The sequence below is a fragment of the Equus caballus genome, chromosome 3, assembly GCF_041296265.1.
Source record: "Equus caballus isolate H_3958 breed thoroughbred chromosome 3, TB-T2T, whole genome shotgun sequence".
Lineage (NCBI taxonomy): Eukaryota > Metazoa > Chordata > Mammalia > Perissodactyla > Equidae > Equus > Equus caballus.
This window is the reverse complement of record NC_091686.1, coordinates 35,668,827-35,693,388: the sequence shown is the minus strand read 5'-3', so window position 1 is coordinate 35,693,388 and position 24,562 is coordinate 35,668,827. Positions and strand designations below refer to the sequence as shown.

General features: G+C 59.1%; 1 protein-coding gene and 1 long non-coding RNA gene across 4 annotated transcripts in view; both read right to left on the bottom strand.

Annotated features, from left to right (window-relative positions):
• Nucleotides 1-997: 997 nt before the first annotated feature.
• Nucleotides 998-4,276, bottom strand: LOC138923596 (uncharacterized). The gene is made up of 2 exons (XR_011437428.1): nucleotides 2,963-4,276; nucleotides 998-2,584 (listed from the first exon to the last, which is right to left on the bottom strand). It is a non-coding gene; the product is annotated as an uncharacterized lncRNA (long non-coding RNA).
• An 11,097-nt stretch (nucleotides 4,277-15,373) lies between these two features.
• ACSF3 (acyl-CoA synthetase family member 3) overlaps nucleotides 15,374-24,562 on the bottom strand; it is a 69,342-nt gene continuing 60,153 nt past the window's right edge. For all 3 annotated transcript variants that reach the window (XM_001488151.5, XM_070263171.1, XM_023637512.2), the window contains 3 exons: nucleotides 21,343-21,477; nucleotides 20,364-20,475; nucleotides 15,374-15,822 (listed from right to left, as the gene is read on the bottom strand). In XM_001488151.5, the coding sequence (XP_001488201.1) occupies nucleotides 15,675-15,822; nucleotides 20,364-20,475; nucleotides 21,343-21,477 (395 nt within the window). In that variant the 3' untranslated portion in view covers nucleotides 15,374-15,674. The remainder of the gene's footprint in view (nucleotides 15,823-20,363; nucleotides 20,476-21,342; nucleotides 21,478-24,562) is intronic.

The following is a 24,562-nucleotide window of genomic DNA, read 5'->3' as shown; positions in this document are numbered from 1 at the left end:
ACGGAGAACAGTCATTCTCAGACTGTTTTTTTAAAGTCTGGGGTGCTCAAAAGATATGGACAGACAGACAGAGAGACAGCAGCTGGAAGAGAAGCTGAGCGTGCAGGTGGCCGCAGCACCTGGCAGCAAGGAGCCTGGAGCTGCAGGTGCCACGCCGTCTCGGTCCTGGTCCCACAGGGGCTGGGCTGAGGGTCTGGGGTACAGCTCTGTCCCAGCCTCCCTCTGGGCTGCCCGCCCTGGCACGGGGATGGAGAATCAGCAGGCCCTGGGTAGGGGGGTTCAACCAGGGGCTACGGCGGGTCCAAGCAGCTCTGGCCATGCCCGCCAGTCCCAGCAGAGGGCAGTGTGGCTCCAGGGAGGCCGGCAGGTGACAGGAGGAGGCGGCGGCCTGGCTCCCACTTACTGGCCCCATGGTCGTCCCTGGCTCTCAGCTCAGGGGCCAGCTAGGCCAGGCGGTGGGCCCTTCCCACCCCACCCTGGACACACCTGCCCACCATGATCCTCTGGAACTGGAGTCCCCACCGGGACCCCACACGCCCTCACCCCTCCCAGGCATGGACTCTCGTTCTCCTCCGCCTTCCTGCTCTCCCAGGAGAGATCGAGGGGCTGTCGGCCACAGGGTCAGCACAGACTCGTGCTCACATCCATTTCCGAGATGTCTTTGACCCCAGGCCGGGCAGGGCAGCTCTGCTGAGGTCTCGCCCTGGCCTTGGCCCTGCAGCAAGCCCGGCCTCCTCCCCATGGCTGGCCTGAACGTGCTGGGGCAGCCAGGGGCAGCCAGACCAGCAGGGGGGCATGGCCTCTGCCAAGTGGCAGTATTGTCAGCCGAGCCAGGTTACCCAGTGCCCTGCGCTCCAGGCTCAGCCCAGGACCCCGGCCGCAGTGAGGAGTCCTCAAGGGCTCTCAAGGTTTGGGGGAGCAGGCCTGCCACAGTGGCGGGGGGACACGCAGACAGGGATAGGTGGAGGGCAGGCCAAAGGACAAGAGTTTGCCAGGCTCGGATGGTCAAGATTTAAAGCAGTTTGTAAATTATAACAGCTGCTCCCAGAACTTTGGGGTTTTTGTTTTTGGTGAGGAAGATTGTCCCTGAGCTGACATCTGTGCTAATCTTGCTCTATTTTGCATGTGGGATGCTGCCACAGCACGGCTTGATAAGTGGTGTAGGTCCATGCCGGGGGTCTGAACCCACGAACCTAGGCCACTGAAGCAGAGCAGGCAAACTTAACCACTATGCCACCAGGCTGGCCCCCAGAGTCTCGATTTTGATGGAAAAACCCACTCCAGTAAAAACCCTTGCCGAGCCCCCAGGGCAGGGGTGCAGGCCTTGCAGGTCCCCTCATTCAGAGTCTCGGGGTGCTGAGGAGCCAGGACAGGGGACTGTGTGGGCAGCTGCCCTCTGAGCTAGGTGGGAGTGGAATGCGGGGCAGAGGACAAAGGCGGGGTGGGCACACCAGGCTGGGCCTCGTCATCCGTCTTCACTGCCGCGGCCTGGCTGGCGCCCTGTGCCCGTGGGTGCCGGCAGTGACTGGCCGTGATCCAGGCTTCCACATGCAGCGCAGCGCGTGGAGGGGCCAGGAGGGCGCCTGGACCCATATGCCCCATTCTGCTGGGGGCTCCCGGAGCCTTAGGACAAGGCCCTTTTCTTGGGGTGGCCTCAGCGTGTCTGTTTCCTGCGCTGTCACAATGCATTTCCCAGGCTCTGCACGACGGGTCACATACGCATCCTTAGTGTGCGGCCTGTGCTGGGGGTCCGTGTCTGGATGAAGGTGACAGGACGGGCTCAGGCAGGGGAGTGGAGGCTAGGGCTGTCCCCTCAGAATGGTGGCTGCCTGGGGGCAGCAGGCCCCAGGGCCCCCTCAGCTCCCTCCACATTCTTCCCACGCAGCCTGGAGAAGCCACCAGCACCGCTGCACATTGGCACCTCCTCAATCCCAGCGAGGCAGGGGGGCCTGGAGAGGGTGCTGGCAGGGAGGGAGGTGTGTGGTGTGGGGTCCTGAGTCAGCCCAGGGGCCTGCCCATCCCCAGCCTGTTCCACCCGGCACTGGCCCACTGTCTTTCAATCAACATCAAGTGGACTGGTGACAAATTTGAGAGCAAAGAATCCCAAACAGCCATGTCAATCCCACTGACGATCCAGATGAGCTCAGTGGCTGGAATAGAAGCCATCTGGCTGGCGACAGTGGTGCCGCACTTGATCTAGCCGTCCATCTGCAGCCACTGGGGGCAGGGGCTCGTTCACCAGCAGGACCGGAGGCTCTCCCCAGGGCCCAGGAGGAAGATGCGGGTGGACAGGCCTCGGGGCAGGAGACCAGGGAGAGGCCTGCACCCAGGTCGGTGCGAGAGCTGGTGGACATGCCAAAGCAACACCTGGCCGAACTCGGCCGCTGGGCAAGGCTTTGGCATCGCCGGGGCCCAGGCCCCACTGGGCAGCGCCCGGCTATGGGCCTCCTCACCTCTTTGGAGAATTGGCTCGTCTCAGCTGTTCTCCTGGCTCCTGACGTCCTTGCTTCCTCTGGAACGTTGGGAGCCCACATACCTGTCTGGGAGCAGCACCCTGGCCCCGTCTCGTTGCGCTGAGAAGTCTCTGTGGACATCAAGGCTGTGATGTGTGTGCACGCCAGAGCCCACCTTCCACTCCTCTCCGTCCCTCTCTTCCCACTGTGTTCTCCACCCAGGCTGCCGAGCTGAACCCGGCACCTTCCAGACCCCTCCTCCTGCAGCCTCCCGGTACTCTCCCCCTCTCAGAGCTGGCACACACCTCCTGGCTCCTCCCTCCTGCCAGTCAGCCACCCTCACGAGTCCCGTGATCTTCCCGGAACATGCTCCCATCCTGCCCCTGCCCCAGGCCCTAGGGCTCTGCGGTGGGCACCCTCTGCCGTTCCAGAGAGGACCCGGATGGTGTCTCAGGGCCTCATGTCTCCTCCCGCTGGTGTCAACCTCCCCAGCCAAGGCGTGTGCTCACCGGGATCCTGCAGGCATCCTTTTGGCGCCTGGTCCCCCAGAGTGAGGCTCCACTGGGCAGGACCGTGCTGTGATCCAGTTAACCCAGGACTGAACGAGTCACTGCATCTGACAGGCGTGCACCGGCTCCAGGGGGCCTGGGACGGCCCTTCTGCAGACGCAGAATCAGCACTTCGGCGAAGCACCCGCCCGAGTCCCCAGGACCTTCTGAGCTTCAGGGCGATGGTGCAGATGCGGGCTGAGCAGCCAGCCCGCCAAGCTGCTGCACTGGAGGAAAGGAGCTGTTGGGGCCCACACTGTCCTCGCCTTGCCCCGTCAGCGACTCCATTACTGCCTGGAATGACGTCGTGGGAGGCGACCCGAGGCTCTGTGGCTGTGACAGAAGCAAGAGTCCAAACTCCTTAGAGAGCTTGTCACAGGAGCCTGTCCTGCAAGATGAAACCAAACCAACGGGGCGGATCAATACTGAGGCCACGTTAGATCCGCACGGTTAACGGGTGGCTGAGGGTCCCGTGTGGCTGCTCACGTGAGTGGACTGAGGCAGACATGGCTGTTTCCGCACTGTCGAGTGGAGGACACAGAGAACCTCAGCAGCACCAGAGGAAGAGACCAACGAACTCGAAAGACACGAGGGCCGCGGGCACCAGGAAGCAGAGGTGCGAGGAGGAGAGCCTGCAGCGTGTGCCTTGACGGCCCGTCACTCACGAGTGCGGAAGAGGTGAAGACTCAGATGCAAAGGTTAGAGGTCACCACTCAGAACGCTTCTAACACAACCATCACAGAGTGTTGTTTATCAAAATGAAATCTGTTGAGCCAAGAAGTTGATAAAATGTCAGTCAATTTAATGATTGACTGTAAAAACAAAGCCTATTGATTTTTGTGTCCAAAACAAAACAAACCTGAGACGCTCAGGACACACATCAAGATGCGGGCGGGCAGGTCTCCCGAGGAGCTCGCAGCCCCGTCCTTGGCCACGGGGAGCCATGTGCTGCACCATGAACGCAGCTGGGAGAGAGCCACAGCCTTTAGAGTGGGTATTTAAAATTTTAAGGGTGCTCAAAGAACAGAAATTTAATTTATAATTTCCAAAAAAGCAAAGAGAAAAAAGTACAGAAGGTTATTTATGCAACACAAGAGAAGGTAAAACCATCCCAGATCCCTAAGGTGGCAGCAGAAAATGCAAAGTAAGATCGCGACGTAAGTCTGAATACACCGACAGGCACACAAATGGGCTAAATCCGCCTCCTAGAGGACGGTGACCGGATGCGTCGGCACATCGGCTCCGGCTCCACTGCTGCCAGGAGACGCGGATGACAGAGACGTGGATGATGGGGACGCGGATGCTGGAGACGTGGTGACAGAGGGCGCAGCCAGCCTTTTACTACAAAGCCCCAGATGCTGGAATAGTGACACTAATCTCAGACGAAATGCAGTTTAAGGAAAAACATGAATAGGGATAAAGAGAAATGCTAAATAACAATCCCCCCAAATTGATAAGAACCAAGTGTAACGTGGGCCTAAGAACATGGTGTAGAAACAGAGGAAACACCGGCAGGTGACAAGGGAAACGAAGCCCTGCGAGGCTGGGGAGACTTCCACACGAGAGATGGGGCCAGCACGGGCTCAGATGCACCGAAATAACCAGATTAACAGATTTAATCCAACAGATTCTGTTCCGTCAGTGACTCCGAAACAAACAGAGCCGCACAGGAGGGCACAAAGGCGGCCCGATTTCACAGAGCTGGAAGCACACGGCCGCGTTCCGGGGCGACGGAGGGCAGTGGGGATGGTGGGTTGAAGACGTGCTTGCCAATAGCTCACGGGGAAGAGATTCAATCAGAGGAGAAGTGTCCAAGCCAGGGGACGCTCGGAAGGCGCCTACGGACCCGGATGTGTTTGCAGGAACAAGGAGATGGACGCCCATGCAGAGGGCCAACGAGGCCGCCGGGGCAGAGCATTCCGGGAGACCCTGTAGGCAGGAGGCAGGAGGGCGACGGCAGGAGTTAACGAGACAGAAGAGCCAGAGCAGGCGGGCAACGGGAAGAAGAGTCAGGCCAGCCAGAGTCCTGCGAGGGGAGCAGGATGTCACTGCGGGCGAGGAGCACAGGTCCCAGGAGAGGACTTGGAGCAAGAAGAGTCAGGCCAGCCAGAGTCCTGCGAGGGGAGCAGGACGTCACTGCGGGCGAGGAGCACAGGTCCCAGGAGAGGACTTGGAGCAAGATCCTGCCCATCACTCTGGGCCCTGGAGAGACGTGCAGTGTCAGGTGTCAGAGAAGATGCAGGACCCGAGCGGACTCAGGAGAAAGTAACAGTTTTGCATAAACCAGTGGCCATTAGAGAGACTGAATCTGCAGTCAAGGACCCCAGGCTCCCCAACAAGGCCACGGTCCTGATGGTCTCGGGGGCCAGTTCACTACTCTTAAAAATCCTACAAACAACGCAGGCCGAGTCCCCGTCCAACCCCGTGGCCAGAAGCGTGCTGGAATTCAGGGTTTCCTGAGGTGTGAAGGGCAGGTCTGCCACACGACGGCGCCCCCTCAGCGTGCGGGCAGCACTGAGGGCACCCACAGACGGGGCCGAGCAGGGCCAGGAAGTCCTCACGCAGCCTCGCATCCTTCCGCTCAGCTGGCTGCGGTCCTCGTCCACTCAGGCTGCCGTGACAAAGCACCCCAGATGGGGGCTGGTAAACAGCCAGCACTGCTTTCTCACAGCGCGGAGGCGGCCGTCCAAGAAGTAGGCTCCAGCAGAGTCGGGTCTGCCAAGGGCTTCCCGGGTCGCAGATGGCCGTCTTCTCGAGGTGCCCTCACACGTTGGGGTGGGGGTGCTCCCTGGGTCTGCTTTATAAGGGCTCTAATCCCCGCATGGGGGCTCCACCCTCAGGACCCGGTCACACCCCGAGGCCCCACCTCCTGCCCCCATCGCATGAAGGGACACAAACATTTAGGCTGTCCCATCTGCCAACTGAGTTCCCTGCAAACACAAAAAAACAAAACCTCAAACAAACAACTTAGGTTTTCTGAGCTTTTGGGTTCTGAAACTGTAGATGAGAAACTACGGAGCTGGATCAATAACCCATTAAACAGAGTATAATTCAGCCGCACCCCCCCCCGCCCCGCCCCCACTCTGACCAAGTAGGGTTTATCCCAGGAACATGAGCATCTTTAACATCAGAAAATCGTCAGGAATCCATCTTAACAGATTAAAGATGGAAAGGATGGTCACTTTAATATATGAGAAAAAAGATCAATACATTTAGCACTCATTCACAAAACATCTGAGCAGTTGGGGCAGCAATAAATGAATCGATCTGAGCCGGGGCGTCTACTGCACTCACGTGTGGAACTGGACATTGGCTCTGCAGACACCCCCCAGCACGAGAGCCAACAGGCTGCCCACCCCTTTCTTCTGGTTTTCACTTCACTGAGATTTCAGCCATGCAGTAGGAAAAGAAAGAGACGCGAAGGCTGAGAATGTAAAGGAGGAGATGCAGCTGAGCCAATGGGCAGATGTTGACAATCCACAGAGGAATCCAGCAGGCGGCAGGACGGAAATACCACACACAAACCACTTCAATAACCCATTAAAAATTGAGACAAAAAGTCCCATTCAGGATTCCCACAAAAACTGCCAAGTACCTAGGACTAAGCCTCTCGAAAGACGTGTCAGTGTCACAGAGAAAACTGCAGGACACCAAGACTCCTGAGGAGAGGCGGAGCTGGGTCCTGTGCATGGGCCGGGGGGTGCAGTTTTGTAAGATGTCAAATCTCACCAAATTAATCTATAAATCCAATCACCTCCAATAAAAATTCCAACGAGGTTTTTAAAAAGAAACTTTAAGCTGCTCTTAAAATTCAGACGGAAGAGCGAAGGGCCAAGACAGCCAAGACGGCCCCAGGAGTCCGTGCCTGCCTCGCAAACAGGGAGACTGAGGAGGAAGACGGGACAGCCGAGGACAGAGGTGCGGAGCAGAGCAGCCCTGGACGGCGGCAGGGATGCAGGCGTGGGAGGTCGGGGGCACGGCAGGCTCTGCACGCCATGCTGGGAGCATCAGTTATTCTGTGTGGGAGAGATCTGGGCTCTTCACACCACACGAGAAAGCAAATTTCCAAGGAATTAAGTAAGTGCTTAAATGAGAAAAGCTAAGCTTTGTAACTTTTAGAACATACAGGAAAATTGCATGCAAGAGCTTAAAGTAGGAAAGGATGTTTTAGACAAGCAAAAGTCAAACCATAAGAAGATTAATGCACTTGAATACATTGAAATTTTAAAATTCTGCACATCAACAGATATCATTAAAAAGGCAAGCCACATAACCAACGCACGATCAAGACAATTACCACCAACACACAGAAAATGGGCAGAGAACAGGAACAGGTGATTCCCAGAATAAGAAACCCAGCCGGCGGTCAGTGTATTCAGACTGTCCCACCTCACTACTAATCACGGGAACACAACTTAAGATGCAGGTTCCATCTCACACCCGGCACAGGGGCAGGAACCAAAGGTGAGACACGGTGCCTCACATCTGCGGGAGGGAGTCTCCACGCCTGGGCCTCTTTGGAAAGAAGGGGCCACATCTGGTCAGTCGAAGGACCTATGCCTACCACCTGCAGTTCCACCCAGGAGTGTCTCCTGGAGGAATCCTTGCACGGAGCGCAGCTCTGTGCACGAAGATGGCAGGTGGGAACGGCCTACACGTCGGGCTGTGGGAGGGGTGGGCCTCTCCACGAAGATCGGAGCCCAGGGCTGCGTCTGTAATGCCAGCCGAAACCCAAGCTGCAGAACAGGCTGGCGTCCTGATGAACTGACGTCAGCTCTAAGCACAGAGCAACAGGACCACTCAGGCGCCTGTCACGTTCCGACAGCCGTCACCTCCCGGGGGAGGATGGGGGACCGAGGCTGCAGCTGTGGCGCTACTTCTCGAGGGAGGTCAGAGGCAGGTCCGATGTAAGGCTGAGACTTGGTAAACGGTGGGGCACAGCACCCGTCAGTCTTCTCTTCCGTCCTCAGTGTTTAAAATGACTTTTAAAGATGTTCTTAATCCACTGTTGGATTTCACTGTCCTGAGGTGGGAGAAGCCAGGTGTGTCCACATGCAGGCCCACGGAGGCGGGGAGGTGCTCTGTGGACCCCCTGCTGACCAGGGACTACGGGGTCCCAGCCTTGTGCTGCTGCCAGCTCCTAGCACGTCCCCAAGCTCTCCTTGATCCTGCTCTGGCTGTCACTGGCCACTGGGGCCTGGGGCAGCTGACACCTGGTGGGTGGCTTCAGAGCCCAGCTCTATGTTATTCATGGACATTTATGCGCCTGTGTCTGTGTGTATGCATGTGCATAGTATGTGTCTGTGCATGCATGTACGTGTGGGCGCACAAGTGTGTATGTGGTCGTGTACACGTATATATGTGTGCATATCCATCTTTGTCAGTATGCATGAATACACAGGTGATGTATTCCATGTATGTGCATGTAGTGCGTACCCATGTATGCATGTACCTGTGTGTGTGCCCGTGATTGTGTCTGTCTGTGTGCGTGTGCACTGTGCAGGAGACAGCCGATCTGGCTGCCGCAGGGTGCCATGGTCTTTCTAAGTGGCTCTTCGCCATCAAGGCAGGTGCTAAGGGGATGTCGCTGATGCATTAAGGATGCGGCTGCTTGTTGTTGCTGCTGGTTTAATGGTTTTATTGCGCGGTGGTGGGGAAAGGGCTACAGGCTGGAGTGAAGTAGATTGATGACTTAATGGCCCGCAGCCATTACGGAGTAATTGAATGGCTGTGTAGATATGATCAGACTGTCAATGGACGACGTGCGCTGCAAGCCGATGATGAGACGGGCTCCCGGTGGGCACAGCTTGAGCTCGGGAGGGGACCCTGGGGTGGGGCAGGATGGGCCGTGTCTTGTGCTGTCACCCTACATGCACATTCCCGCAGAGGGAGGTCACGCCCAGAAGCCTGCACGCAAACCCACACACACAGTCACCCATACACACATGAGCACACAGATGCCCGGCCCCACGTGCGTTTGTCACTCATCTTACACGTGTCCTCACACTTTACACACCCATGTGAAGCTCCTTACACCAGCAGATGCAGAAAGATGGCACCTTTGGAGAGGCCCAAGGGAGACAACTGTGACCGTCTGGGCTGAGGGTGGGTGTGCGTGGGGCTAGGGGTCAGAGGCTAGCAGTTTCCCAGCCTGTGGAGGTCACAGGTGGGGCAGAAGCTGGGCAGCCACCTGCCCAGTCCCGTGCTGAGGGGCTGCACGGCCCGAGGAGACAGGGGAGATGGCCAGTGTTCAGGGCGGTCAGTCAGGAGGGAGCCGCCCTTCTGGCATCTGCTCTGTGCTCTGCTGCGGCGGTGCCCTCGGTCCAGCCTCCAGGCCTGCCCCATCCTGTGCGCCTGCACCCCGTTCTGGAGGTGGGCCCTGCTGGCCCCAGCCCCAGGCTCCACGCCTCCCTGCACGGAGAGGACCCTGAAACTCCACCGATTAGTGGCTGAGAGCCAAGGAGGAACCCCCCTGTTTACTGAGCCGGTGGCCTGTGCCAGGAGCCAGGAGGAACCTTCCGGAATGTGATTTCCACCAAAACCTTCTCCTGCCTTTGGCCATGGGCAGCCTTTCCCTGTCTTCACAGAAGAGGAAACAAGGGGTGGGCACGGTGGCACAGTCGTTAAGTTAGAATGTTCTGCTTCTCGGTGGCCCGGGGTTTGCCAGTTCGGATCCCGGGTGCAGACATGGCACCGCTTGGCAAAAAGCCATGCTGTGGTAGGCGTGCCACGTATAAAGTAGAGGAAGATGGGCATGGATGTTAGCTCAGGGCATCTTCCTCAGCAAAAAGAGGAGGATTGGCAGTAGTTAGCTCAGGGCTAATCTTCCTAAAAAAAAAAAAAAGAGGAACCAGGCTCCTGGTGCACAGATGCTGGGGTCCTCCGGTCCTGGCTGCCCACCTCGAGGAACTGTCCCCAAGATGGGACACTAGAGAGGGAAGGGAAGGTGCAGTGGTCAGGAGGAGCTGGCAAGGGGGAGCTCAAGGACCCCTTCCCCAAACCCCTCCCTTCCTCCCTCCAGATGCCTCAGTCCGCCCCTCGGGTGCGGAGGGGCCCTGAGACCCCAGGACGCTGGTTGGGAGAGGCCACTTGGCCCAGGTTCCAAGAGAATCCTTCAGTATCCCGCTTTTCCTTCCTCATGAAATGCCAGCTGACGGGAGAAAGGTGTCTGGGCACAAGGGTCAGGAGGATGCTGTGAGGACTGCCACACCTGGAGGACAAAAGGGCACGCATGGACAACAGTGGGGCACTCATGGGGGGTCCAAGGATCTACAGCGGCTGGGGACCCACAGCAAGCTCCCTCTGGGAAGGCCCTGCTGTTGTAGTTTCCACAGCCCCTGACCAGCTCCAGGAGGAGTGATCGATTCACTAAGACGGGACCAGGCCACCCCAGAGATGGTGCTCTCGTCAGCCAGGCCAGGTCAGCTCCCTTCTCTGTGACACGCCCCGTGCCAGGCTCCTCCCTGCCCACAAAGTGCCGCCTCCAGCATGCTGCTCCCCACGCAGCTACCCCGCTGCTCCCGAACTCGTGTAGCCTCTTCTCCCAGGTTCCAACATGCAGAATCATCCCAGGGCCCTGCTGGCTTCACCTGGGCCTGTACCCTGGGCCGCACCAGGTTGCCTCCTTCCTGGACCACCCAAGCCAACCTGCCAAGACCAGCACAAATGCTGCTTGGCAGTGCTCCCACGGACGGGCCCACAGCCTCCTCCCACACCCATGCACTTTGTCATACAATCCTGATTGTGGTGTCTGACCTCACCCCTCAGAGCTGCTGCAGCTGCAAGACCCAGTGCTTTGGTGTCCACCCCAGCCTGCCTCTTCCTGTGACCCTGGGGCAGTCGCTCACCTCACTGACCGTTTCCTTGGCTGTAAAATGGCCCGGGACACTCTGCTGGAGTGTCCATCCCAGCATGGCCCCTGTGGCTAGTCCAGCTGGGTTGATCCTCCTCTCCCTCATATTTGGGGAAGGTACAAGCCCCTCCTGCCTCGCGGCAGAGCCGGGCACAGGCTCCCCGGGTGAGGCTGGTGGCCCGGCCCCTCCCAGTGGTCATCCATCTCCCAGCTTTATTAATGGCAGTGTCAGCGCCACGCGGGACGCCCGCGGCTGTCTGCAGTGATGGATCGCACAGCGCCTCTGCAGCTATTTATTCTCAGTGACCTTGTCCTCCCCGTTACTGCGTGTGAGAGTTATGAATGTGGGACATGATAATTTGATATTGATCTATTTGGTGAGCTAGGGATTTACTGCATCCTTGATGTTTTAACAAAGGTACACTTTACTCCCGTGAGCAGGATCAAGGCTGCTCTGAGCTCTGCTCACAGCCCTGTGGGAGGGGAAGCTAGCCCCAGAGGGCCCACCAAGGCAGGGTGTAGGGGGTCACAGTGAAGTGTGGGCTGCTCTGTCTCAGGAAGTTTCTAGAAGGGCTGCCAAGCAACCATGACAGTGTACACAGGACCACAATGACAAAGGTGATCTTGAGCAACTCACCAGACTTCGGGGGGGCTCTGACTATAAGGGAGTGATGGGGGAGGGGACTGTGGCGGTCCAGCAGGGGAGGGCACAGACAGGCCCAGGAAGTGAGGGAGGAGGAACAGGGAGAGGCAGGCATGGGGAGGGGACAGTGTGGGTCACGAAGAAGCCCACAGAAGTGAGGTCACAGACAGGACCATTTTAAGAACTAGAGCTGTAGTTTTCAAGTTGACTGTTTAGTGCTGGAAAACTTCAAAGTTTTTTATGTAGAAATTCAACATAAAACAGAAAAAGAGTTGGGATTTCAGAGCTTAAGGTGATTCCACGGGTTTTCGGAGAACTATTTTATAATCCTAGTCCCACTTAGCCCAAAGACTTGGGGAGCGTCACAGGACATGTGTGTGTGCACAGGCACGTGTATGCACATGCACGCAGGTATGTGTGAACACAAACGCGTGCATGCAGGCGTGTGCAGGGTGTATGCACCTGCAGGCACGCACCTCCTGTTTACCAGTCACTGGCGGTCAGGCAGGTGCTGTGCTGTCTCTCCAGGGCTGCCTCGTCTCGCCGGGCGCTGGGCTGCAGTTCCTGCACTGCAGATGTGTCACCTCCTCCTGAGATGGCAGCAGGCAGTCTCCACACCCTCTTCAGACTGGGCGCCCAGCTCAGTGCCCAGACCCGGGCATTGGGGGCGGTGCATTTCTTCCTGCGGGGCCTGGCTAGCCCTCTGAGGTGGCGGACATGGGGTCCTGCTCGGGGGTGCTTGGCCTCCCTGCCCTGGCCTGCAGGGCGTCCTGGCCCCACCTGTACTGACTGGGGGCCAGGGTGGCAGGCGGCTCTGCTCATGGGCTCACCTGCAGTCTGATCCCTGGCCCTGGGGGGGTCGCAACTCACCCAGGGCATGAAGGCTGCCTGCGGTCCTGGGGGCCTGGCACTGAGGGTCCACGCTCATGATGTTTCCTGACCGCCCCCTGTGGAAGGGGCTGTGAGGTTCCAGGGGAGCCAGGCCCAGGTGTGGACGTTCTCAGGCCCCAGGCGTGAAGGCCGGGCACAGAGGGAACACCGGAGGCCTTGGCTCGCTGAGTGACCCGTGACCGTGGGGAACCTCGTGCTGCTGGTGTGGCGGGAGGGCCAGTGTGGGCATTAGACAGAAAGATCCCAGCCATGGCTGCCACTGGGTGGACACAGAGGTGCCCGGTCAGTGGGTGCTGGCGGCCTGGCCTGTGCTGATCCCTGGCTGCTGGCACTCCGCATGCAGCCCACCAGGGGGCCAGGGCGGGTGGTGAGCTCCTGGGTGGGAGGCTGTGCTGGCATTACCAGCACCCCCAGACTTGGCTTCTGAGGGAGCAGAGCCCTCAGTCCTTGGTCAGCCAGAAGAGCCCTGAGGAAGCACTGGCCTCAGATCACAGAACGGGGAAACTGAGGGAGAAAGGGTGTGGGCCTTGAGGTGTCGGGGAGGGGCCAGGTAGTTTTGGCCCCATTTCTGTGTCTATTTCAAGCCTGTCCCCCGGGGGTCTCTCCCCCAAGCTGGTTCTGTCTGCACACATGGATGCTGAGCTCCACTTCGTCTGCTGAATAAATGGAGGAGGAAGCAGAGCCCATTTTGTGGACGAGGGCCTCGCCCCGGCCACCGATGAGTCCACATCCAGAGGAGAGACGTGGGAACACCTGGGGACAGGACGAGCCAGGCACAGCCCCTGCACTCTGGGGCCTGAGGGACCTGCAGGCGCAGGCCGGTCCCGCTCTGCGCGAAGGATGCGGCCTGTCTGAGGAGCAGCCCCCCAGACACCCGCAACACTCCCGGCTGCCTCCCAGTGAGTTCAAGCCCCACACGGCCAAGTGAGGCCACAGGCACAAATGGGTGTCAGTGGCACTGCAGCAACCTGCTCCCCGGGCCCCGCTCCTGGCTCTCCCTGGGGAGCCAAGTGGCTGATGGCAGGGGCTGCCGGGCTGAGGGTCGCACCCTCAGGGAGCAGGCATGCGCATGTGTGCGGGGGGAGGGAGACGTTTCCAGCCATGGGAGAGCTTTTGGGAAGCCTCGCGCCCCTGTCATGTTGACTTAGCAAGTGTGGCGCAGCGTCCTGACTGTCCTCAGAGGGATGTGTTGGTAGTTGAAGATGACCGTTACTTTTTGGAAAATGTTTCATACAGGTGGATAACAGCATAATTCAAATAATCATGTAAACATTTTTAGGAATCAAAATTCTCAGCATCAGGGCTGGCCCCAAAGCCTAGTGGTTAAGTTTGGCGCACTCTGCTTTGGTGGCCCAGGTTTGGTTCCTGGGAGTGGACCTACACCACTTGTCCGCGGCCATTCTGTGGCAATGACGCACATAAAAAATAGAGGAAGACTGCCGGAGATGTTAGCTCAGGGTGAATCTTCCTCAGCAAAAACAAATAAATAAAAATAAATAAAAATAAAAAAATCTCAGTATTAATACAGATGCAATGTCAAACCAGTGGGATTAGGAAAGATCCTGCAATGTTAGATCTGGTTTTTCTCAGTAGCATGTGGCTCCCTAGTTACCGCAGGGCCAGACACAAGGACAGTCAGGAGCTGGGGCCCGGAGTGTCTGGCTATGGCATCGAGTCCCGTGCCCAAGAGGAGCCGGGCTGCAGGTGCAGCAGCTGAGCCCCTCGGCAGCCTGGCCTGCTCAGTAGGCGGGTGACCGAGGGAGCACGGACAGGGGAAATTCCTCCAAGCAAACGCCATGCCCGGGGTCAGGCCTTGGGGGAGCCACAGGCCACACACAGCTCCTGGGGGAGTGGCCTGGGCCCCCGCGTGCTGCCCGCTGGAGTTCCGTCCGCTCTGCCCAGCCTCCTCTTGCTGGGCCACAGCCTCTCAGGGCCTATCTGTCCCCAGGGCACTGCACCTCCACCTGGCCTAGGGGGCCCCTCCAGCTCCAGCTCCCACATTTTGCTGCTCTTTCAGACCCATATTCCAGGAAAACAATGTTCTGGAAAAGTCAAGGCCAGACTCCTACTGTGCTGTGAGCACCACTTCTCAGTAGTCTTGGGCAGAACGGTCCTGGTCTCCAGTAAACGGTCCAGAAACTTCTGGATTCTCCACTTGGTGTGCACACGGGGGCACTCAGGCATCTGAATCAACACAACCAAGAACGGGAGAGGAAGGCCGACACGCGCGGTCGCTCTCTGCAGGTTAGCGCGCCCCATCGTTGAGCTTGCGGGCAGAGGACCTGGGGCCGCCTAGTAGGGAGCCCCTGTAGCGGGGACAGGAATTGTATGTGGGGTGGGGCAGCTGGGAAGGTGATATTTAGACAAAGACTGAAAGGAAGGGGCTCTTGTGGAGGGAGCACCAAGGCGGGGGGTGTGGGTCAAGGGTCATGGCAGAGCAGCTGCAGGCCAGTCGTGACCAGCCTATGGCTACCGCAAGGACTCTGGACTCCAAATGAGGACAGTGGGATCCACGCTACAATGGTGGAAGTGAGTGGCTGTGACAGGGAGCACGGCCGCAGAGCCCAAAACGTTGACCACCTGGCCCATACGTGAAGTTTGCCAGGCCCAGGTCTGGAAGGTTCCCTTTGGGGGTGCCAGGGGGCTGCTCGCAGCCACCCAGCACAGGGTCCAGGCACTCTGCTCCCTGCCTCTGGTCGCTGAGCCCCATCCCCACCGCCGCTGCTCTGCCCTGAAGAGGCCGTCCCAGAGCTGCCCAGGGACACACCAGGGAAGGTCGGAAGAGGCACCCAGGCCTGTCCTCCAGGTCGGCTGCTCAGAACAGTCCGGCGTCCACCCAGGGGGCTCAGGAGAGGTTGCAGGTCACCTGGGGTGGCTCCATGGGCTTCCCCGACGGCCAGAGACACCCTGCTGTGTGGTGCACAGGTGTGCACTCCTGTGCCCTGTGGTGAACGAAGCGGCCAAACGGGGACACACAGCACAGGCATCCCATTACTCTGTGCGGCCTTTATTGCATTCCTTTTGGAGACCTGTTTCCCTGGTGACACCTCTGGACTTTCCAGGACCTGCCTGGCAGCCTGAGGGCACCTGGGGGCAGGGGGCCCTGAGCATGTGGGGCCACGTGCAGGCGCGGGTGTGGCCCAAATACGGGGCAGAGGTGACATGCAGTCACCTGATGACTTGAAATCAGCCAGTGGCTGCAGAGGCCTCGCGCTGTGGCCTCATTCAGTCAGACTTGACTCTGTTCTGCCTGAGCTAGGGGCTTCGGGTCTGAAGGGGACGTTGGCTCACTGGCGCCCGGCCTTGGGGGCGCCCTGGTTGCATGGGTAGAAGTGCCTGACGAGGTCCCTCTTGTTGACCTTCCCCATCTGGTTCCGCGGGATCTCTTCCACCAGCAGAAGCTCCGAGGGCACCACGTACGGGGCCATGACGTCTCTGCAGAGACAAGCACTGGCTGAGCAGCGGAACCCAGCATCCTCCCCAGACAGCGCCACGGCACCCAGCCGCAGCTCGGGCCAGCCCCGAACTCGAACTCGAACACAGAGATGCCACAGTGTGTGGTCCAGGCCCTGCTGGCCCTCTGCCCCCGCCCCGGGGGAGAGGATGAGACCTCGCCCTGGAGCCAGAAAGGTCCTGCTCCACAGCTTGTTCTCTGCAGCAGGCCTCGGCCAGACAAGTGGAGGAGGTGGGTGGTCAGGGCCGAGGGGCCTGCGGGCACCTCGCAGACCACTGGGTGTGGTGGCCACGTGGGCCGGCGCTGCCCTCCCTCACCAGAGCCCAGCACCCAAGCAGCGGCAGGGGCTTGTCTGTGGGTCCAGGAGCTGCCCTGACCCCCCCGCACCCAGTTAGATGGTGTTTTCTCCTGTCAGTAGCTCCACAGTGGGGTCCCTCCACCCCCAGGCTCTACTCCGGAAAACTCCTCAGGCTGCAGGCACTGGTTCTCCCTCTGAGCAGATGAGAGCTGCCTGCTTCTCACTCTCCGACAGCTGCTTGCGGGGCCACAGGCCCTTTTGCGAGGAAATGGTAGACACTCAGGATGCTGCCTGGGGTGAAGGGGGAGACAGACCCGCGGCCGTTTCCTGCACCAGGCACGCCAGCTCCTGGCCTCCTGGGCCTCGGAGGGTCTGCTCGTGGGGCTGCTGGCAAGGAGCTTCAAGATGGGCAGAGGGTCACAGACAGCAAAGCACAGGACACGCGGCACCCCAATGTCTGCCCAGGGCCAGCAGGCGCACGTGGACCTCCAGGCTGCGAGCTGCGGAGCAGCCTCGACCACAGAGCACGCGTCACAGCCAGGAGCCGGCGATGGTGGCAGAGAAACCCCCAATCTCGGCCTTAGCAGCCCGGTGCTTATGCAGAAGCATGAGCCTCACAGCCTTTGTGGGCTGGGTGCAGCATCAGCGGGGATGGCTCATGCCACAAATAGCCTGCTGGCCAAAGGTCATGCTGTGGCTCCCACACTAGGGAGCTCGCGGTGCAGGCTGCTGGCTCGTGAGAGGAGATGGTGCCACTGTCTGTGGTCCTGGCAGCTGCAGGAGGCGGCTGGTTGCCCACTAGGGCTGGGCTGGACTTCACCGGAACAAGCCACCCGAACCGGCCTAGTTGCCCTGACAGTGCAGCAGGGCGAACCCTACAGCCCAACAGCCCCACCTGCTCCTGGAACAAAGCTGCCCATTCCCTGAGCCCTGCCGCCAACACTCTGTCTCCAGCAGGGTTTGGGTGGGCGTCGGTGCCGTGTGGCTGTCCCCACGCCCGTGCCTTCACCTTCCAGGTGGGCGTCCCACTTCCCCTTTGATGTGCCAGCGTTGAGCTGGTGGCAGGGCCTGGAGAAGAGAGGGCAGGGGCGGTCTGGGGCTGTGGCTGAGACGGCGGCAGGTCCTTGTGTGACAGGGCAGGTGAGAAGGCAGTGGAGGACTGCTTTCCACCGACTAAGAGAAAGCCCGTCACTCTAGAATCCCACGTCTGGGAAAGCACCTTTCAAGACTGAAGGTGAAATTAAAGATGCTTTCAGATGCACAGACGCTGACAGAGTTCCTCCTGAACCAGAGACGTGAGGCATCTGTGCCGACGGAACCCAGGTCCCGCTGGGTGGGAAGAACAGCATGTGGGGGCGTACACATCACTTTCCTTAGGACTAACTTCTCTCTAAGAAATACCGATTTGAACAGAAATACTAAGCATGCAGTGTGGGGTCTGTAACAAATAGAAAAGTGTAGTGACAACAGCAGGCAGGCAGGCAGGGTGAGGCGAGGCACGCTGTCTGTGCGGGAACGCGCAACATTGCAGGAAGTTAAAGCCACTCCTTATAAACCTGACTTAGCGACCACTAAAAGAGGAACAAAGGCTGGGACAACGAATAAACGACCTAAGAGTATGGTGAAGGACGTGGACCCTGCTGTTCTGAGAACAGCGGTCCTTTTGGGAAGGAGACTATCCCCTCTGGGAACCAAGGAGCCCGCCCACGAGTCTGTGCAGAGAACGCCGGCTCTCTTCTCCTCCAAAGGTCTCAGTTTAGCAGCTGGTCGACCATGACACTTTTAGAAGAGCTTTGAGGCCAAGGGGGGTCTTGGCCAGGAGCCCAGCAGAGCCGAGGTGCTAGTGAGAGCAGGTTCCCCCAGCAGTGGGGGAACCGCTCCAGCGACTTCCTCTGCTCGTCTCCTTGGGGAAGGACAGTGGGCACAAAGTTAGGACGGGACTTTAAGCCAAAGCCCACTACTCATCCACAGTTCCACGAGACGTCAACGTGGGGCTTGGTTTTAAGACTGGCTTCCTGAATATTCCTGGTGTTGAAGTCCCACATGGCCCATTTCAACTTGGCAGTTTGGGGGATGGAAGGGTGATGGGGCGACCATGTCCCACACCCTGAAAACGTGGTGCTGTTACCCGGATCCTGGGCCATCCTCACCCCCTCGAGGAGATACCCTGCCTGAGCTGGGGGTCGGCCAGCTCTCCTGACTCCCGCCAACAGTGTGGCAAGGGGAGAAGGACAGCCCTTTACTTGGGGAGCAGAGAGACGGAGGCAGCAAGCATCTTCAGAAATGAAGAAAATGGCAGCAAAAGGGAAAACATTATTTTTAAAGAAAACTTTTAAAAAGACCCCCAAATGGCAATGAACGTGACACGGAAAGGACCAGCAGCTTCACTAAAAAGCAGCATCCAGAAGAATCGGAGCCTGGAACCTCTCCCTCATCCCTCAGGTGTCCCACAGACGTGGATGGTGCCTTGGATGTGGACTCAGCCCTCCCTTTGAAAGGAAGACTCCTCCTCTCCCTCTACGGAATGGGCAACCTCGGTGTCGCCGCCTTGTGACTGCCCAGTGTGAGGACACAAAGGCCCAGACAAGGCCTCAACCTTGGATAGTCCTCATGGAGCCCACAGGCTGGCCGCCTGCCCTCCTGGGAGCACCTCCCCAAGGTGCCCCAAACCCTTTGCACACAGCGCCCATCTCAGGGCCTTGTCACACCCATGGTCAAGCCACAGTGACTGGTGCAGGCCCTGCAGGTGCCAGGCGAGGAGCCACCTGAACTCAGAGGGATGGACAGAAAGCATAGCACAGGGTGCAAAGGGGCAGAGCACTGGACATTGGGTGCCCGGGCCTCCTGCCTGAGGACGGCTGAGGGCTGACGTGTGGCTGGAGACCTGGACCCTGAAACTCTCGGGCAGAGCTCTCGGCACAAGGTACCTACTTTCTCTTTTTAACTAAGTAATGGTTTAATCAAAGCAGCAACCGGCTGACTAGCGTCCTCTCTGCCTTTGTTGCCATGCAGCATTCCACCACGAGGCTGTGCGTCCAGGGGAATCTAACGGCCCAGCTGTGTGGCCCCTCATGAAACAAGGAATCCTGCTGTTTGTGAATTCACGTTGGAGCCAAAATCTCTTTAGCACTAAGGAGAAGGAGGCAAGTTGGGGTGGAAGAGGGTGGGGGGAGAGTGGATAGAAAGGAGAGTATTCTTAGATTTAAAATAAAGAATCTGGGGATATTACTAACAGCTTCATTCCGAGCTTGCCAGGACACTGCCCAACGGTCCCATCAGAGGCTTCTCCCTGTCCTGTCCTGTCCAGCCTCTGATGACGGCGGGGGTTCAGGTTTGGGCTGGGACTGACTGCTGGGCACAGAGAAGGGGGCCTGTGTGCCTTGGGATGCAGAGAAACCACCAGGGCTGCGATGGGGGCAGAAGGGCTTGGGAGAAGGTTTAGGGTGACACGAGGGCAAATTGGTAAAGACGCAGGGGAGAGAGGGACAGGGCTCCTGCTGGCTCCCATGCAGGGGTGGGGAGCTCTGGCCTCAGCCAGGCAGTGAGCTCCCAAAGGGCATGTGCAAAGGCCTGTGTCTGCACCACGGTGGGGTGGCCCGCTGAGGGATGCTGCCATGTTTGCCCAGGAGTGGACGGGAAGGCTGCAACTCACTCAGCCCAGCCCCCAGGCCACGTCCACTGCTCTGGATCGCAGTGCTGGGCTCATCCATGTGTTTCCCTGACGAGTCCTGGGAGGACTCACCCGCTCACCGTAGGGGATCCTGTCCCCAGAGCACGTCTGTCTGCCACCTCAGAACCTGCCCCAAATCTGGGACCTGAGTCCTGTGCCAGGAGGGCAGGGGCCTCCTATTTCCCTGTAAGTGTTCACGGTCTTTAGGGGAAAGCACAGACAGGGCCACATCTGCTCCTGCTGTGGTCATGGCGCTTCCTGGGTCCTTGGCGTGTTGTGGGCAGACTCCTGTAAGTACTAGCATGTCTGACCCTCGAGGTTGACCCAGCCCCACGAAGGAGGCCAGCAGGACCCAGGATGCCACCTGTCCCTCCCTGACACAGGACAGTCCATAGCCCGTCTGTCCCTCCCTGACACGGGACAGTCCTCTCCCCACCTATCCCTCCCCGACACGGGACAGTTCTCACCCTGCCTGTCCCTCCCTGACACGAGACAGTCCTTACCACGTCTGTCCTGTTCGTCTGACCCTGCAAGTTGTGCCCTTCAACCCTTACCTTGCCCACTCTTTGAGCTCCCTGTGGGACAGCGAGTGTCCCTCTTGAAGGGTCACTACTGCAGTGACCCGCTGGCCCCACGTCATGTCCGGAACTCCAATCACAGCCACATCTGGGGACAGAAGAATAGAGAGGGGCACCTTGGAAATACAACCAGGCCTCCTGTGGGCTCCAGAGTAGCCAGAACGTGCAGCAGTCGCCCAGGGCCCTAGAGCCAGTCCTGGGACACCCTGTCCGCAGCTGAGGAGCATGAGAGTCCTGCTGGGGACAGGCAAGGACACCCTCCCCTGGCGTCTCTGGGGGGGTCCAGGGCGGGTTGGCCCTCCACCACTCCTGCCCTCCCCCTGCACTGTCCTGGGGCACAATTCTTAATATGAAGGCTGTGGACGATCAAATTCTGGAATGTTCTGCCTCCTGGGCCCAAGGGCTCCCATGGATGGGCCACGTGGACAGCCATCTCTGCCGTCCCCCGGGTCCTCACAGCCTGGGACCCAAGCTCAGGAGAAGGTCTGGATGGGGCCCACACTTCCTGGACCAGCACCCACGTGCCTACTGCCTCCCCTCAGTGCCAGGATGGCCACCTCCTCTAGTCTTGCCCAGGACAGTTGGCCCATGGCCAGCCCTGATCTCACTGCCATTCCTGAGCATGGGAGAGGGTGTGGACACCGCTGCTCTTCTGCTCGCAGGCTAAACAGACCTGGCAGCATCTGGATCAGGCCTGGAAACCAGCTGTGGTGTAGGGTGGGCACACGCTAACTGTGGTGGGTGGTAGGCAGATCCTCAAGGTGGGCTGGGGTGGGCAGACACTAACTGTGTGGCACCTATGATTGCGTCACCTGGTCCCATTTTGTCTATGATCAAGCACAGGAAGACATAGCTGGAGCATGTCCATCTGGGTCCAAGACAGGCTGGGTCTGGATCAAGAGCAGCTGAGCTGAACTGACAGGCTCAAGGTCAAGGCAGTGCCGTGGTCACTCACCTGTGATGCTAGGGTGGGCCAGCAGGAGTCGCTCCACCTCCAGGGCGCTGATCTTGTAGCCCCCACTCTTGATGATGTCCACCGATGTGCGGCCCCGGATCCAGTACCTGCCGTCCTTGAACACGGCCGTGTCACCTGGGAAAGGGGCTCTGGTCACTGGGAAGCATGTCCTGGGCTCCAATAGGGCTGTGGCTCCGTGTACTTTGGTGTGCACACGTGTGGTGACCCCTGGGTGCCTGTGTTTGGGAGCGTCAATACCAGGGGTACAGTGGCCGCATGGGGGTCATTTTGGGACAAGGCAGCGAACACGAAGTTCAATGGCCGTGACCTCAATCTGTGATGCCAACACCAGAAAAGCCCCTCTGGCTGTGGCCCTAAGCAGCTGGCAGCATCCCACGAGGATGGATATGGACTGCCCATGAAAACCAGGGCTCCGAGGCGTGATGGCTGCTGCTGTCACTGCCCACCCAGTGCCTTCCTGTTGTTTCTCAGGCCGTGAAAACAGAAAATGTAAGAGAACTTGCCACCTCCGATGTCCCACTGTGGAGTTCTGGCCACAGCAGGGCCCTATGGGGCCGGCACGACTGCGGCCCTTTCCCAATACCTCTGACACGAGAACAGGGACTTCCTGTCCCTCCACGCTGCCTGCCTGCACTTTCCCGTCTAGTTTCTCTGACGCAGCCCTGATGGCAGCCCTCTCAGCTGAGGACGCAGCCATCCCTTCTCAGATGGCCTGGGAAACGTGACGCCCGACCACGCGTCGCCCAGCATGAGCAGGGGGGTGGGACGGAGAACAGCGAGTGACATGGGGTCTGCGCTCCAGCCCAGGCATCCAGGATACGGGTGAGGCGGGCTGAGTGTGAGCATGGGTACATGTGCGTGCAAGTGCAGGTCCCTCAGATGTGCATGGATGCGAGAGTGTGTGCATGTGCGGACGCTTACACCCGCCCTCTGAGGGCAGCGCTGATGTTCACTGTCTGCTCTCACACACCCCGCACTTCACGCCAGGTTATCAGCTGAAATAAATCATAAAGATTTCACTATACATCATGCCATCCGATGAGGAAGGCGCCATCCATCACCTTGCGACTCCTGGCGACCTGCCACGGCACGCGGCGTCCCCAGTCTATTAAACAAGACAGATGAGTGTACCTGGACGGGCTGCGGCTTATTTATGGGGCCGAGGGAAGGGCAGGCTCCAAGAGCGCAGGGCTGCGAGCACAGCAGGTTCACTCTCCTGCGCTGCAGGAAGCAGGAGAAACGGGAGGGCCTGACATGGAGAGACAGCCTGACTCGGTGGCTGCTGGCCGGCAGGAAAGGGCACAGGCGTGGAGTGACAGGAGGGGCTGCAGGGACCGGGGCAGATGCAGCCTGTCCTGAGTCTCGTGAGGCCCACTGCAGCCCTCTCCCGTTTCTGCCATGCAGCCTGGCTCTGGCTGTGGCCCCTCTGCGCTGGACGGCCATGAGTCTTCCAACAGCTTCCTGACCACCATCCATCTGCCCCTGAAATGCACGGAATGGCCCCAGTCCAGGCCATCACAACTGCCCACGCCCAGAGCAAGGCTATGCTGGTATTCAGGTTGCTCCAGCGGCTTCCTGACCCTGCTCCTGCCTGCCGGCCTCCACTCAGCCAGAGACCCAGCGGAGTGGGGCATCGCTGCCCAGCCCTGGGCTGTGCCTCCCGTTCCCAGTCCTGCTGGAGACACCCCCCACTGCCCACACCAAGGCTGACACAGCTTCAGGGCCTCTGTCAACGCCACCTACACTTCTCTTGCTCTGTGTTACTGCCTCTTAAGTCAGGGCGAGAGCCCCTGACAGCTGCACCCATGCTGGTCCCTCCAAAGGCCCCTGCTCTGTTCAGACACTACTTCTTTGACGTCTCCAGGCGTCCCCCTCCTCGCACATCAGCTCACGGGGGATGAAGTCTTCCTGTGGCATCTGTCTCCTGTCACCAGTTCATGCACATACGCAGACCCTGCCCCAGCCTGATGAAGAGCAGTAAGAACCAGGACCTCCTCTGGGAAAAGTCAGGCCCCAAAATGGTAGGGATGGTGCTGGAGACACATGGAAATTTTATCAGGGAGAGATTGGGGGATTTATATGCCAAGTCAGGAAGGCTGCACACTCAGGAGAGCCCTGGTCACTTATTTGGGTCATCGTCACATAGAAGGATAGGTGGTGAGGTCATCCTGAGTTACCTGGTGGGCCCCAGTTATGATCTCACGCGTCCTTATAGGAAGGATGCGGAGGGAGATCTCACACACAGGAGAGGCCGTGTGACGACAGGGACAGAGATGGAGGGATGCGGCCACAAGCCAGGGACGCCTGGGCCCCACCAAGCTGGGCGAGGCAGGAAGGACCTCCCCAGACCTTGTGGAGGGAGCGCGGCCCTGAGACACCCGGATTCAGAGGCCTGGTCTCTGGAACCGAGAGGAGAAGTATCTGTCGTTTTAAGCCCCCAGTTAGCGGTGAGCAGTTACCGCAGCCCTAGGACACACACACGTCAAGAGCTGTGTTCGGAGTCCTCGCGGGCTGGATGCAGAAGCGGGTCAGCCCGGGCTCAGGGAACTCGGGCTGGAGGGGAAGTGACAGCTGTGAGAAGGAGCCGGGGGCAGGTGTGGTGGACGACGCAGGACTGTGCCCAGATGCACTGTCTTTACTGAGAGCCCCTGAAGCTGTGGGAAGGTCTGGCACAGGGGGCTTTAGACAAGCTCCTTCCAGCTGCATTGTGGGAACTATGCTAGGCAGTGCTGATGACTGGGGGCCCATCGATGGCTGCAACCACGTCCAGGCTGGAGACTGGGGTGGTAGGACAAGCAGATGGAGCTGAGGGGAACTCAGGAGGCAGGAGGACAGCACTGGATCAGGTCCCACACCAGGTGAGGGAGAAAGGAGTCTTGCCGTCTGCATCTTCAGGAAGAGCCCGCATCGATGCCCACAGGCCCGAGGTCCTTTGGGGTGGCCGGTGGCCAACAAATGACAGACACGGCTGTGAGCCCACCTGGCCCAACTTGGGCACCACTGGGGTCACCCCAGCCCAGTGCTCCCATGGGGCCCCAGGCTCCCGCACAGCTGTCCCTGCTGACCGCTCACGGGGAGAAAGCAGCAGAGGTCTGCGAGGCAGAGGCAAAGAACTTTGGGAGGTAGTGTGGCCGACATGGGAAAACTCAGGAGGGACGAGAAGACCAGGATGGGGACGGCCACTGCTTTCAGAAATACT